The 15701-nt window shown below is 41.4% G+C and overlaps 2 protein-coding genes and 1 non-coding gene across 3 annotated transcripts; all 3 read right to left on the bottom strand.

Moving 5' to 3' along the window:
* Positions 1–114: 114 nt before the first annotated feature.
* On the bottom strand, positions 115–13925 carry LOC117543810 (TATA element modulatory factor-like). The gene is made up of 16 exons (XM_034212389.1): positions 12961–13925; positions 11920–12023; positions 11547–11673; positions 11323–11428; positions 9266–9408; positions 8402–8568; positions 7572–7728; positions 5053–5145; positions 4804–4960; positions 4533–4725; positions 2850–2919; positions 2670–2762; positions 2452–2574; positions 1725–1883; positions 1030–1155; positions 115–948 (listed from the first exon to the last, which is right to left on the bottom strand). The coding sequence occupies exons 1-16, from the start codon at positions 13870–13872 to the stop codon at positions 808–810; spliced, it is 2871 nt and encodes a 956-aa protein (XP_034068280.1). The 5' UTR covers positions 13873–13925; the 3' UTR covers positions 115–807.
* Positions 3687–3759, bottom strand: trnar-acg. The gene has a single exon. It is a non-coding gene; the product is annotated as a tRNA-Arg (tRNA).
* On the bottom strand, positions 13871–15351 carry LOC117543811 (TATA element modulatory factor-like). The gene is made up of 2 exons (XM_034212390.1): positions 14725–15351; positions 13871–14330 (listed from the first exon to the last, which is right to left on the bottom strand). Exons 1-2 carry the CDS (start codon positions 14855–14857, stop codon positions 13876–13878), a joined length of 588 nt encoding a protein of 195 aa, XP_034068281.1. The 5' UTR covers positions 14858–15351; the 3' UTR covers positions 13871–13875.
* Positions 15352–15701: the final 350 nt, after the last annotated feature.

Below are 15701 nucleotides of genomic sequence, written 5' to 3'. Positions count from 1 at the left end.
TTTTATGTGATATTATGAAGGGCTCAGAAAATGCAACAAAAACAAAAAAAACGTCAATCTTAATCAAATTGAATCTGCATGTTTAGTACATTAATAAATGTTGGGACAACTGTATGAAATTGTTCAAATGATATTTATTTGAAGACTTTTGTGCAGCATCGATGGTGATGTAGTGTTCTGTATGGATGCAATGAAAATGCAAACTTTTAATGTGTGAATCCAAACAATTCAAATTAAGAGTAAAAGTATTGTTCACCACCCAGATAAATGTTTATTCATTTACATATATATAAGCTGTAGAATCCAATTTTCAGGATTTCAATCATGGACTAATCTAAGGTCTACACCACATTTTGTGATTTGCAAGGAGTCAAGAACAATACATAAAGGTCTCTGTACAATATTTTTATATATTTCTTCAACTATTTTGAATAAAGAAATAAAGAAGGATGAATTTCTATAGTGCAAAAAACTTAAACCATCTCGTACAGTCTGTAGGAAACTGTCTACAAGCTACTATGTAAAAGGTTTAATCATGAGAAATGATTTCTAAAGATCCCAAAGACTTGAAATGGTATCCTTCATACTGGTTCCGTAATAATAATATAATAATAATGTATTGTATGTAATGCAACACCCCCGCTTAAATATGTTCCTTTAAAATAAAATAAGAGATAAAGATAAAAGAACTTTCCTTTGACACAGTGATTAAACTTAAATTATCTGTCTTTGGGACTGCATGTGTGGCTATGTTGGTTGATTGGTTTGTTGATAGTGTCCCAGAATCGACACAAGAACAGTAAAAGTTTATTTCTGGTTCTTCAGCAGTTCGTCTATCTGGCATTTGTACATGTTCTTCACGTCTATCAGGTCCAGTCTCAGCTCTTCTGCCTCTTCGGCTTTTTCTCCGTACATCTGCAGGATGGTGTTGTGCCTCTGCTGCAGATCCTGCAAAGCACAGCCACACACATCAGAAACACACTACACTACAGCATTCAAGAATCCTGTGTTTGCTTTTATAGCACTTACCTTGAGATGAACTTTCAACGTGGGAATCTCCTTCACCATCTCATCCATCTCATCGGTCTGATTGGTCAGTCGGACCAGCTCTTCTGCCATCACAGAACGACTCCTCTCTAGACTGGAGATCTCAAGCTGAAACAGCAAGAGAACAGAGAGAAGGTAGTACAAAAACACAGATTATTTCATGTTAAAAATATATGCATCTTTAACCTTAGATAGTGAACACCACATTGCTCCTGTAGGCATGACTACGGTATTGAAGTGTATGTTATTTTGGATCAAAGTGTCAGCCTAATAAAATGTAAAAATGTTTCTTATTTTGCAAACCTGTCTATAAACCCCTGGCTGTATCTAATGTAGATTGCCATATCTGTAAACCCACCATAAACAAATGAGACAAAGACACAGTATTTACATTTGTATTCAACGATAATTTGTTAATTATTTGTTCCCTCTTTTGGAGGTATGTTTTACGTTTGGTTACTGTTTTTGTTCCTAAATCTCTAGCAAAATAATTACTACTAATTTTGGTGTTGATACTCGTTGTTTTCCAGATGTTTCATTATTTAATTTGAAGGAAACATAAGTATATTTTAGCCAGCCTTCTGTCCGCAGAAAGCTTGTGCTGACGTTAAGCAGTACAATCAAACTAACACTAAACATACTTTACATATGTATGTAGCTCAGTTAAAAAACACTACCTGCAGTTGAGCGATCTCTCCTTCTCTGAGTTTGAGCTGAGACTGCAGGTTCTCCATGATGCTGGAGCCCCCCGACAGCCGGGCGGCCTCGTACAGGTTGGTCCCGCTCATCGACATGGACATGGTCATGTTACCAAGAGAGTGGTCTAAAAGGTCCTCCTGAGGAAGAAAGAGACAACGTACAGCGTCGGTTAAACTCCATAAATCCCAGTTTCATCCCACAGGCCATAAGACTGTTAAACACCTGAACTTTTGAAAGAACATCCATAAGTTCGCAACTTATATATATCAATATTCCAATTACTTGTATATAGACAACTTTGCACTATTATATTATATTCCATTTTATTTTATTTACTTGCACTATTATCTGTTTTATTGTGCTGCACTGTTGGAGGAGCCTGTGACCTAAGCATTTCATTGTCATAACTACACTATGTACAAATGACAATAAAAGCCTTGAATCTTGAACCTAAATCCAAGCTTGTGCAAACCTTTTTTTTGTTTTGGGCCAGATTAGCCTTTATTGGAGATGACAGTGTTGAAATGGGGGATAGAGGGGATGACTTGCGTACATGGTCCCAGGCCGGATTCGAACCTGGGTCCTCCGCATGGGAACTAAGTCCCTAGTACATGGACCGCCAGCTCTACCAGGTGAGCTATATGGCGGCCCGCTTGTGCAAACTTTACCTAATTTCTACATTTGAACATTTGTCTCAGTGTGTACCTGGGAAAGAATAGAGGAGTGTAGAGCAGCGTTGTCCGGCACACTGATGGAGCTGGAGCGGGACAGGGAGGGTGTGGAGGACGCCGGGGGTTCTCCTACAGAGTGAGTCATGGCCTTCCTCTCCTGATTGGGACATCAGTCACAAATATTAGAAAATAAAAACATCTGATTAAATTCTGGTGATAAACCAGATTTATAATCTCGAAAAGCTCCTCCACCTTTTCCCTGAGAGCTTCATTAACCAAGTAGCATTTCTTCTTCTCTTGCTCCACCTTCATCCTCTCCATCTCTAACTGATTGGTCAGCAGCAGCTGGTGGAAGAAGCAAAAACATGAACATGAGGCAGTCGTTTTTTTACAGAAGAGAAGAACAAGAGTTAGTGAGGACAATCATGGTACCTTTTCTTTCTTGGTTTCTTCTAGCATGCGGTTGTGCTCTCCTCGCAGATTTTCTAAATCAACATGCTCCCTATATTAAGAAAGAAAACAAGAAAATAAGTATGTTAAAGGTAGGGTAGGTAAGAATGGAGAAACCAGCTCGAGTGCGCTAGAATTTGAAAGTACGCAGCCGAAAAAATCTGCCCCTTCCTTCAGACTTCCTCACAGAGCCCCTCCTCCAACACACACGGACGCGCACATGACCAATGAGGGCACGAGATAAGTTTGTGCACAGATGGAAGGCTGACAGGCAGGTAGGCCATCCAGTTACTTTAGCCGGCCCGGCTCAGATGATTGGTCGTGCTTTTTACAGCGCCACGGCTTCCACAGATGACCTTTTGTTTATGTATTTATTGTCAAAGCATTTAATGTATTCGTTGCTATCGGGATGTTAAGAGCATTCCATGGAATATAACAAAAAGTGTTTCTGAAGTGAATTACCTACCCCACCTTTAATCAGTCAACAGTATCAGGGATTAAAAATGTGTAAAATACTTGCCTTGTTCTTATAACTGAATAAAATCAGCATATAATGAAATCGAATGACAATTATCTATGAGCTTTCCCACTGAAGAAGGAGCTACAGTGTTTATTTCAACTGTGTTTTGTGTCCTATTTTCAAACTTTCTCAAAGCCCTGTGTAGGTGAGAGGCCTCAGGGGCATTCTTTTGGACCATTAAGAAATATTGTCTTCCTATGTAAATGCGGTTGTGCTATGTAAACTAAACTTGCCTATGATATCATAATGCACTGCACTGAATAATTGAAACCTTTCTGCAACAAAAACCAAAAAGCATCCGAGCCAGCCAGGATTTGAACCTAGAATCTTCTGATCCGTAGTCAGACGCGTTATCCGTTGCGCCACTGGCCCAGTTGCAGCTGCCTGACATCTCACAAAAGATAACCCCGTGCCTCAAAGGCCTCGACAACTCGACACGCATGACTGCTCGTGTCAAAGGGTAACCCCCCCCTGGCCCCTGCTTCACTGACTCATAAAGCAATATGTGGTGAAACAGAAAAACGATGCCAGTGAGTTTCACGCATTCATGTGAGACATCTAGCAGAAGTGAGATATTTACTGTGAAAGACATTCTAGCATAACATTCACTGCTGGGGCTACTCGTGTTTTGAAATAAGGTTTAAGGAGAACAATGACCAAAATAAAACTAACTGCAGACACGATAAAACACTACCAGCATCTACTGACAGTTAGCTCTGGGGCTGCTATTTGCATTATAGATTTATCTTCCATTTACTTTCTACTTTAATAAATGAAACGTTGCTGTTCTATTGTTTCTCCTTGTTTATCAAAGTCTAAGGTAAGTCCTAGAGCACCGAGGTATCATACAGTAAAACCTCCTTAACCATTTGAAAGCCAGACCATTGTTTAAAGGGGCACTATTATACCAGACCATTGACATGCACAAAAACCTATATAATTCTACTACAGGAAGGGAAAACCCTAAAATATCTTAAAAAGACCTCTTCAAATTAAGTCGATGAACCCAACCATAAAGAAATCAAACTATAAAGAAACACTTTGAGATTAGACCAGTGAAATAAGAGAACAATACTAGGTGACAATGACTGGATGTACCTTGTCATTGAACCCTGTAAACTCCAGTTTAAGCTGTAATTTGTTACCTAGTGCTCTCATCCTCCAGTTTATCTCTCTTGTTCTTCTCAGCCTCCAGCTGTGCGAGGAGCCGGGCCTTCTCCTGGCGGAACAGGGAGATCTGTGACTCCAGAGAGGCCTGCTGGGACCTGATGGACAGGAGCTCTTCACTCGCCGACCGCTCCCTCTCCACCGCAACGGCCAGCTGCGCTTGGGCATCCGCTGTGGAGAAGAAAGGCGTTGAATCACTCACACTTATTGTTTGTTTCACACAGACAGTTAATATGTCCTTCCTCTTACCTAGCCTATCAGAGATGCTCTTCTCCAGTTTCTCCCAGGATGCCGTCTGTCCGCCTAAGGAGGCCTGCAAGTTCTCAATCTGTCGCAGAAGGGGCCGCGTTGCCGAGGTAACACTCTGGCTGAGCTCCTGGTTCCTGGTCTCTGCCTCCTGAAGCCTCTGTGGAAGATAAAGAAAATGGCATCCAATAAATACATCTATTTTGAACAGCTTATTATGCTCATGCTTATTATATGAGCATGTTATGTTACCTGCTGCAGCTCACTGATCTCCTCCCTCAGATAGTCTTCCTTCCTTCCTTGCTGTTGCTCAGCCCTCTGCAGAGCCATCCTCAGGTCCGCCACCTGTACACAGAATTAGATTAATAAAGGATGTCATGTTAAAACGTGCAATGTTTTTATACTTTCATGTCATGAATTTTAACTTCATTATTTATTATTTTTTATTTCTTCTTACTGGGGTGTTTCAAAACAGGTGTACATAAAGATAATTGTACCTAATATACGAGATCACGTGCACACAGGTGAATTTATTTACCTCGTTATATGACTCTGAAAGTCATTGTTATTGGGCTTTATTGGATAGGTGGGTGAAGGGGCTTTTTAAAACAAGCTTTACTAACTTGGACTATTTTGTGTTGGGCCATTACATACAATCCAAATAAAAATCAATTGCAGGTTTTAATGCAATCAAATAAAAAAACATCAAGGGGTGCAGGGACGCGGAATGGGGGGGTGATGAGGGGCTGCAGCCCCCTCATCACTGCCTAGCCTTTGCCCAGGCCTTGTTTCTCTCATGAAGGAGACTGGACAGATTAGCAGAAAACCAAGGATTGTCTCGTCCCTTCACTCTAAATGTACGCAGGGGTGCATGTCTATCAATGATCTCCATAAAACCAAGATAAAAATAAGACCATGCAGTTTCTACATCAGCACACAGATCGATTTTACCCCAATCAAAATCAAACAGATCATGCACAAAACCCTGCTCCACAAAATGTTTTTTGTCTCTCTTAATGATAATGCGAGGTTTAACCTTTTGGACCTTAGTGTCCCTAATTGTGGCTACAACACAGTGATCACTCAGATCATTTGCAAATACTCCCACAGATGAATATTTATGGGGAACATTAGTTAAAATGAGATCAATTAGGGAGGATTTATTAGGGGACTTAATGTTAGGGCGAGTAGGACTGTCAACAATCTGAGTAACATTTAAAGCGATACAAGGTTTTTAAAATCCTCTGACACTGCAGTTAACCAGTCCCAGTTAAAATCTCCAAGTAGCACTATTTCCCTGTAGTCTAGTTGTGATAAAAGATTTGCTAGTGAAGACAAGGAGTCTTTGACAGCTGAGGGGGGTCTGTAACAACTCACTACCATGACCTGTTGACCCTTTGCCACTTCTATATTTAAGGCTAAAAATTCAAATTGCTTACTGATCGATTTGGAAACTAATGTGGTTACACTGAACTTATTCTTAACATAAATGGCAACGCCACCACCTTTATTAGGCCGGTCGGTACGATACACATTAAAACCATTTAAGGCAATGTCAGAGGCCAAAATAGATTTGTTTAGCCATGTTTCTGATAAAACAATGACGTCAGCGTCAGTCGAGCTCGCCCAGATACGGACAAAATCTAGTTTACCTAACAGACTGCGCACATTCAAGTGGATGAAACCCAACCCAGACCTAGCTTTAAAATCAGCAGGAGTAGCGATCTGACTACTACTACTGGGCGGACCAGGGTTAGGTTGTACATTTCCTGACAGTAATAACAACAACAAAACCAGGCATCTTTTCCTCTTAAACGACACACATACATTGTCATCTAATGTATATGTCTGGTTTACTGTCCTATAGTATACATTGGAATGATTTCAAACCTGTTTTATCCCAATAATTATAAAGGAGTGCCTTGGAAATATGTGTTTACATAAATTGTGATCAAAACGTTTGAGACCCACTGAGATAACTTAGACTAAAGTGAACTATCTAAACACTCAAGAGTCCTTTACCTCACTGAGCTGTAGTTATCAGCCTCTCAGTCTGACTGGAGATGACTCTCCCTCCACATCATTGTAGAAACATCTTCTTCTTCCGTTAGAGCCTATGGTTAGAGCAGCTAGCACCAGATGCTAATAACAACAGCGCCGGTTCCAGTGCACCCTCCCTTTCTCCCTCGCTCACTCGCACTTTGGCTGTGAGCTGCGGGCGCCAGATAAGCCAACATCCCCCATTTTCATCACTTGCAGCGCCCATCGTACGGGGCGAATGAAACGTGTAACCGGGGTGAAAAGGGTGTTACATTTACTTAATTATGAATGTTGTTACATCAAGGCCGAAAATTAGGATGAGCACCAACGGTCAAAACATTTGTTTTCCCTCCCAGAGCTGTCAGCGCAGCGCCTCCCAGATCTGGCGCCCTAGGCGAACATCTATAACGCCAGTGCAACGGGCCGGCCCTGGTCTCAGGTTACGCTGTAGGAAGTGTCGGTACAACGCTACATTTCCCGCCCCACCGCAGTCATACAGTAGGCTACGGAGAGCGGCGAGAAACATTTCCTCAGGCATCGAAAAGCGGAACCGAAATTCACATTTCTAAATGATGCCGTTGGAATCGAAATGTTGGAACCGGTTCTCGGTACCCAACCCTAATCACAAGAGGTGTATTGAGGCTGCACAAAAGTCTAATATTTACTTTAAATGAATTCTAATGATCCTCTATATGCATAGCAGACAAATATACTTCCCAAGCCCGTGTTACCTGATTGGCCAGAGCCTCCTGTTGCATCCTGCCCTCCTCCTGGTTCTTCTCCAGGGCCAGGCTCAGCAGATCCTTGGCCTGTGTTTCTCTGGTGAGAGCCGCTTCCTGAGCCTCACTGGCTCTGCTGACCCCCGCCTTGTGAAGCTCTGCCAGCTCCCTGACAACAGAGACGTACAAGTACACCATCAGCTTCATGACCTCACTACAGTGCCGTCCCTATTTAGAAAAAATACCTCTCATTCGTACTTCAGCCCCCTGGATTTGAAACAATAACAATGGGGTATACCTGTCTTATTCTATTTTAACGTGTTTTATTTTGATGCTGTTGGCTCTTAAATGACTATTTTTAAAAGTGTTTAAACATAATTGTAATGCACTATATCTTAATGCTTTAATTTATTTGTTGTCAAGCACTTTGAATTACCTCATATTGAAATGTGCTACATAAATAAACTTGCCATGATTCATCATTTAGCTATATGTTTTTTTTTAAATATTACTTTAGCTCTCCTTCAAACTGAAACACTATGTATACAAATGTTAACGATCCCAGTACTGTTAACCAATTTTAGATCTAACTAGCCTAACATTTGAGGTGGAAGCCTTCACTTGAACCTTAAATTCATTGCATCGTTTCAAATCAATAAGGTCCCACCAAGTGTCTCAATTCCCAAATACTTAGTCAGTGCTGTATATTCTGTCAACCATGAAATAATATAATGATATTTAGAGTGCAGTACAATACAATGTCTGGCTCGTGAGGTTAGATTTACAGTCAGAGTCCTTGTTGTGATTATTGTGTATCAATATCAGGGTGTGTCAGTGTTTACTTGTAGGAGTTGTCCAGCGCTGCCTGCAGGCTCCGGTTGTTCTCCTGCAGCTCCTCAGAGTCCGTCTGCAGCCGGCTCACATCCTTCTCCTGCCGCTCCACCACCGCGTTCAGCTTCTTGATGTTCTCCCTGTGCTGTTTCTCCACCTCCTCCTTCCCATCTAGAACCTTAATGCATAAAACGTGGAGAAAATCACAGCCATGACTTCAAAATGGTTTAAGTTTATCATAACTAGCACTGTATGATCATGAAAAGTAGCTGAGGACCCACTATCATGTCATGTTTATTTAAAGATAACAGTAATGAATAGTGGTAAATCAATAACGCACAAATACAAAACATTTAAATATACTTTATTCTTTAGCTTTACTGAAAATAAAAGGGAAAAAGGAGTCACATTTGGCAAAGAACTACAGCACTAGGAGATCCTAATAAGAGGTTGTAGGTTGTTTTTTTAGACACACCTCTTACTCAAGCCTTGTGCAATACATGAATGTCAACCATTATGAGCTTACTGCATCCATCCTCATGTTAAAACCGGCACCACAACCTGCTATGCCCATCCTTGAGAAAACTAGCAGGACGAATTTAGACAGCCTGAAGAACAGGTTTTAGATTTTTGAGTACCCACATGCTGCTTAATGGAGCAATCGAATATAAGTTAGCTGGAGTTAGCCTAAATGTGCTAGAGATAACAACCTCCAGCAACTTGAAATGTTACCTCAAAGACCACTTTTCACATCTACATGACACAGAAGCCAATTGCCAAGATCGCCCGTATTGCCAGCATCAAAAAGCAGGCATTTAACAACAAAGTCATTTTCATTTTTAGATTCCCATTTTTTTAATGCACTAAAATCTTACCTGCTGCAGTTGCCTGAGCTCCTCCTCCTGCTCCTTGATTTTCTTCTGTTGCTTTGTGATCCTTGTGTCGCTCTCCTTCTCTTTCACACGCAGCTTCTTGATGATGTTGCTGTGCTGCAGCTGCTGCTTGGACAACTTCTCACCTAAAAAGAGAAAGAAATAAACTCCTGCTCAGCCAACTTAGGTGAACACAGATGTGGTAACAATACATACATACATAGACCAGCTTTTTTTCTCCCCTCCCTAACTCTCGTCCTCAAGATTGATGTATGCATGACTTCTTCCATGATAAACAGTGTTTCCATACATTGATTTATCCACAATTATATATCGTCCACAAACTAATGGATGCGATTACTTTTTTTCTCCTTTTTTTGTGGTCTAATGGATAGTGAGGTGGGCTGATGATCGGAAGGTTGCGAGTTCAAATCCCGCCTGGAACACCACTACTCGTGTGCCCTTGAGTAAGGCACTTAACCCTCAGTTACTCATTACATTATTACATTGCATTTAGCTGACGCTTTTATCCAAAGCGACTTACAATAAGTACATTCGACCAAGAAGATACAAACTTGAAGAAAACAGAATCGTATAAGTACATCAGGTTTCATAGAGCCAAACATTTCAAGTGCTACTCAACTGGCTATAGATAAGCCAGTCATTAGTATATAAGTGCTCTGTTAGTAATTCTATCGCTCGAAGTGGAGTCGAAAGAGATGAGTTTTCAGTCTGCACCGGAAGATGTGTAGGCTTTCTGCTGTCCTGATTTCAATGGGGAGCTCCTGGGAGAATGTCCCTGTAATTGGTCATTGTAAGTCGCTTTGGAATATGGAGTCTGCTAAATGCCTAAATTGTAAATTATATTTTTGGGGTTATAAACCTCAGATCCTCAACTCCGGTGTGTCTCACTCAACACAGAGCAACAAGAACGTTGTCTACAGTAGCCATGAACTTGCATGTATTTTCTTATTTGGGGGGGGGGGGGGGGGGGGGGTGGATGCGTGGGCCACCCGAATAGTTTAAGGGGCCTTTGGCTTTTCTTGCCGGGGGGGGGGGAATCAAATTGTGTGGGAAACACTGATAAATGATTTGTTTTAACTTTAAAACGATGATGCTTAGACTTCTCCATTTATTACAATAGCAGGGTATATGCAGGAATCCTGAAGTCAAATGTAATTCTTTTAAGACCTTTTTTAAGACCCTTTCCATACATTTTAAGACCTCATCGCCACTTGGAGTTTTAACCGGTTACATTGGCGACACACTTTACCTCACATTGACTATATACAGTATTGATTGTCCTTCCTCCTTATCTTCCAACCATTTGGACGCAAACTTGCATTTCCCCATAACGATGTTGCTTAGCAACCGGCGTAAACGGACCTTCACGCTATCAAGCAGTGAGCGTGCGATGTCCTGTTCAGATGACGTCACATCCAACGGGATGCCATAAATAACACAGAATCACACAACACACCTACGCAATGGTTACATTCAGGCAGACTGTAGAATACAACCTCTTTGGACCATTTATATACTTATTGAAAACAAGCTACAAAATGTAATACCTTGAAAATGATGTTTAATACTTTTTAATAGCCTTAATTTTCGCTAAATTGATTGATCAACTTTTAATACTTTTTAAGACCCCGCGGACCCCCTGAATAGTCAAATATGAAAGACACGTCTCTCTGGTATTGATGCCGTCTTAAAACTTTTTTTACAAGATGATGAGGGATATCTAGCTTGCAAATCTTTACACTGTTATTAGATATCTGACACATGTTGGCTCTCCAGTTATTGAGGGACAGCTTATCTTTTCACATCCTGGTGGTAAATGACCAGTCTTATCTTTATAGGCCACAACCCTGCATCATGCCTACTCTTTATTCCTTTTGTGTGAAACTTGGGTAACTTCTCTTTAGGTAAATCAAGTTAAAGGAGCTTTGGTACCAATTATACAACTGGCTACATGTTAAAAGGGCCTTGACTGTATAGGTTTAATTGTGTGGGCTTGTGAAGGAGAACAATTATAGCCTTCAAATATAAAAAATGACCTTCTTCCAGCAGGCCTCTGATCTGCTCTTCCTTCTCTCTGATGATCTCCAGTGTGTCGCTGGAGTGAAGTCTTGTAGAAAGCTCGTCTCGCAAGCCCTTTATTTCCTGTGGCATAGAAAAATGAACACAAAGAAGATAAAGATTTGTTAGTTGTACAAATTGTTTTGCTTTTGTAGCCTTATTTGTGTGGTGTAGAGCCTCAGATGACTCGGATGTGATGTACCTTCTTGGCTATGTCTCTCTCCTTGCAGGCCAGCTGAGCCTTCCTCTCTGTGTCTGCTATGCGCTGAGTGAACTCATCCTTCAGGGACTGAACCGTGGAGCTATCCTCCTTCAGGCTTATCACTTCACTGCAGGATGAACACACTCATTAGTTGAAGATAGCTTAGTGTCAAAATCCATACAACCTTAAGCCAAGACAGCTTTTAAAACTCTGCACAAGTAGTTACAGCATTTAACAATCATGTTGCCAATTGAAAACACTAAACCATTGTATTTTCATAGAAACAACACATGAGCCGGAACATTTATCCTTTGGTAAAAATAGCTTCCTTATCATGATCATTGTGCAGCAGGTGTGTGTGCCATACACTCACTCTTTGAGGTTGTCACACTGCTCCTCCAGCATGGCCTTGTCCTTGCTGACAACCAGAAGCTGAGACTCTCTCTTCTCCAGGCAGCCTGACAGATCATCAATCACCTACAACATGTCCACAACATTTTGTCTTTACAACGACATTCGCACAGACAATCCGGTTAAAATACAACTTACTCATTTTAAAACTAGTGTGGTAGAGCTTAAGGTTACCTTCTTAAATTAGTATAACAGATAGTTCTGGGAGAACTTGTATTTGACCATAGAACATTTCTGAAAGGATATTGGCAGGTAATTTTTAAACAAAATGGCAAAATTGAAGTGAAAGCTATTAGACAGGAGAAACACAAAGTCTTGCTCTAGATAACACACAATGGGATGAGTTAAAAAGATGATATGGAAATGTGACATGACCTTCAAGTATCTATGTGCTTCTATTATGCATTCTTTGGAAGTCTATCCAAAGAGCTGAGTTGGTTTAAAGGAAGACTTCACACATAAAATAAACATTTGAATATCAACAACTCACCCGGTGTTAACTTGAATTGTTGAAGAAAACGTAGTCTTGATGAAAGCCTGTTTATAATTAAGTGTTTTAAGTAGTAAGGTTTAAGCCAAAATGCATGTGTTTGGGAAGTAGTGATTATGCAACTGGATCAATGAGACCTGGATATACTGGAAGAGTTGTTTGATAGTTGGTGAGCAGATGTTTTAATATAGTTGTGCTGTTGTTAAACGTGGCCATACTACTCCCTAGGACTGTGGAGGACATTATTGAATTGTTCGGTCACCATGGAAGCAAGATTTCAAGATAATATAGGTCGATTCATTGAGTAACAAATGGTCATTTTGTAAGTGAAGTATTCCTTTAAATGCATTTTTTGAAAGGATAAACTTACATGTATACTTTACACATGACTTTCAGAGTAGTTTAATAATAATGTACCATATACGCAACTAATCTATGACTAGCAAGTTGAACAATAAACTCAACTATATGGACTTTGTAACATATATACATACAATATTTAATAACTGCTACCTTTTGAAGCTCCAAAATCTGAACTGGGGAGACACTTTTCATCTCTGCAGTGATTGGTGGAGCGATCTGTTCGTCAGCGTTGGAGGCGGGATCAGACAGAGTGACATTCGCCTCAGAGTCCTGCTCCTGCTCCATCAACTCTTCAGGCTGATCACTATTAACAGGCGTCGCACTCCGGCCACTCTCCTCCATCTCATCCAGCGACTGCTCCCTCATTGTGTCTGTATAGCCCTCTTCCTCCCTTTCCTCCTGTCCTAAATTCTCCTCCTCTCCATCTTCCTGCGTCTGACACACAGCTGATGATACTGTCAAAGGAGGAGAGCCCGTGGTGACAGACGCTAGCGTCCGACTGCCGGGGATGTCATCGTCCGAGTTAACCTCGCTGACACTCCGGCTGTCCAACGACTGAACACTGAATGAATCTATGCGCTCGAATGCGTCCGAGGAGGAGCCGCAGCTCTCTGTGAGTTTGGAGTAGTCCTCCAGATGGGGGAAATCTCCACAGGTGGAGGCCGTGAGAAGCTGAAAGGAGCCCTGCATCAGGTGAAGGTCGGCCTTGCCCTCCCCTGTTTCTTGTCTGGAGCTGGCTGAGCTCTCACTCAACACTGACTCGTGGTCAAGCACTTCAATGTCACTGGTGGTGGAGGTTCCTGATGAGAACGCGCTGACCGGAGGAGAGGGGGTATCACTTTGACGGTCCTCCACCTTTGAGTCTTTATTCTCTATGAGTATTTCCTTAGAGGGCAGAGAAGGCAAAGGATCAGGGGGAGTAGAGCTCTTAAGTTCAGAAGTGACAGCAGCAGGTTCACAGGAATCTGTGGTATCCTGCTCCACCTGGAGATCGGATGGAGGCTGTGACTGCTCTGGTGTGGAGTCTACAGAAACTGTAGAGCCGATATCTGTTTTGTACATCGCTCATTTCGCTGTCAGGAAGATCGCTGGGAGAAGGAGCAGGAGAAAACTGGCTGCAGGAGGATAGTGTCTGAATAAAGGGGATTCTGCTGAGGAATCCAGATCAACTATCTGGTCTTCATCATCCGTCTGATACTCCAGGGTCTCGTCCGCAGGTGCTGAATTCTCTTCTTCGTGCGCCACAGTCTCCCTGCTTTTGTTTTCCTTCTCCTGAGGCCGCCTTTGCGACTTAGTAGGTGGTACGGACACTACCTGGGAGACGGTGACGCCTTGGACGTCTCCGGGTGGCAAAAAGGTAGTGAAAAAGTTTTCCGATTCATCCACAACTGTGCGGGTGACAGGAGTGGTGATGGCCTCAGAGGAAGGAGGAGGAGTGATGGGCCTCTCTTCAGGGGGCGCCTCCCACGGCGTCATTCCCCATCCTCCACTCAGTGACAGCTTTCCAGGTATTGTTACATCTGTCGGAAATGAAGTTGTTCCAGTTTTAGAATCAGAAACAGGTTTATTGCCAGGTTGGTTTACACATGCGGGGAATTTGCCTTGGTCTATATGGTAAACACATTTAAAGAACATTCATTGAAAAGAAAATGACGATTATAACAAAGACATATAGAGAAATATTAACAATAATATGTATAGATAATATAAATACCAAAAACTATGTAGAGTTTAAGTGTAATGTGAAAATACTCAGAATAATAAAATAATATAGGTGCAGTTTTGTTATGAAAAAGTGGAAAGCTGTGCAGATATCACAAGAGTAGCTTTGTATAAAAATGAGCTTTTCTTGCAGAAATTCCAAATGTGCATGTGACAACATTAGCTTTTACCTCCCCATGTTACACTACTCACCATCATAGGGCATGACAACTGTGTCACCCCACTGGTCCTCCTCTTTGATGTCCAGAACTCGATCGATTGACTTCTGAGCTGTTGTTAAAGCTTGTTTAGCGAAGCTGGACAGAGAGGAGTTGAACCAACTCATGTTGACTGTGTGGCTAGCTAGCTATCAGTAACTCCAGGAACTGTAACACGGATCTTAAAGGGGGATTGGAGTTAGCACATAAACCACAGTCCCTTTAACTATCTCTGCATTTCTTGAAATAAACGACAACCTAGTGAAAACACTATTACTATGTCAAGATGTGTTCCGGGATAAGCTTTGTTGACATCTAGCTACCACTTAGCTAGTTAGCCAAAGCATAGCGTCTGTGTACAGAGGAAACATCAATCCCAGATACAGTTACAGCTCGCAAACTCGTCAACTGGCATTCATATTAACATGGTTTCTAAAGTAGACATATAGGTACCTCTAATACCCTGCCTAAACTCTAACACCACGATCAGAGCAAACGCAGTTCCATGCCTAATCCAAGCTGTTTTCGGCTCCTTTGCTCCGCCTTCATCGTTTGTTTTGGTCGCTCTCAATTTGTAGCCACATTAGCATTAGCATGCTCGCCACTTCCTTTCCACGTAGCAGCGTGACGTCATGGTCTGACTAGTCTACTCTGCAGAGCGGAAGAAGCAAAGGATGTAATATAATAATATGTAACATGCAAACAGAAAAACAGATGTCTCGCCAATGGTTAGAATCTGCCAGGACTGAATTTAAGTCATTTAAATAATAAACAATATAGTTGAAATCTTGTGCAATAAACCTGCAATGTGCGCAATAGGCTGTGTTAGCATCTCTTATCATATTCATTTTTAGGTGTAATAACATAATTTGTATAATATCTCAAAACTTGAATAGGTTGTATTACTAATGTGTGCTTTTTCTCTGTATTTAACATGTTAGCTTGCTCTTTTATTGTCTGCCTTTTGTACCT

Source organism: Gymnodraco acuticeps, unplaced genomic scaffold, assembly GCF_902827175.1.
Source record: "Gymnodraco acuticeps unplaced genomic scaffold, fGymAcu1.1, whole genome shotgun sequence".
Taxonomy (NCBI): domain Eukaryota; kingdom Metazoa; phylum Chordata; class Actinopteri; order Perciformes; family Bathydraconidae; genus Gymnodraco; species Gymnodraco acuticeps.
This window is presented reverse-complemented; position numbering and strand designations above follow the sequence as displayed.

Bases quoted from the DNA above. Each gene is read 5' to 3' on its own strand.
- LOC117543810 (XM_034212389.1), bottom strand. From the start codon at position 13,872: ATGTACAAAACAGATATCGGCTCTACAGTTTCTGTAGACTCCACACCA. The intron at 7,729-8,401 runs GTAAACACTGAC...CTCTGTTGTCAG, and splicing joins GCGCTGGACAACTCCTACAA to GGAGCTGGCAGAGCTTCACA. The intron at 949-1,029 runs GTAAGTGCTATA...TGTGCTTTGCAG, and splicing joins CGTTGAAAGTTCATCTCAAG to GATCTGCAGCAGAGGCACAA.
- LOC117543811 (XM_034212390.1), bottom strand. From the start codon at position 14,857: ATGAGTTGGTTCAACTCCTCTCTGTCCAGCTTCGCTAAACAAGCTTTA. The intron at 14,331-14,724 runs GTGAGTAGTGTA...CATTTCCGACAG, and splicing joins AGTTGTCATGCCCTATGATG to ATGTAACAATACCTGGAAAG.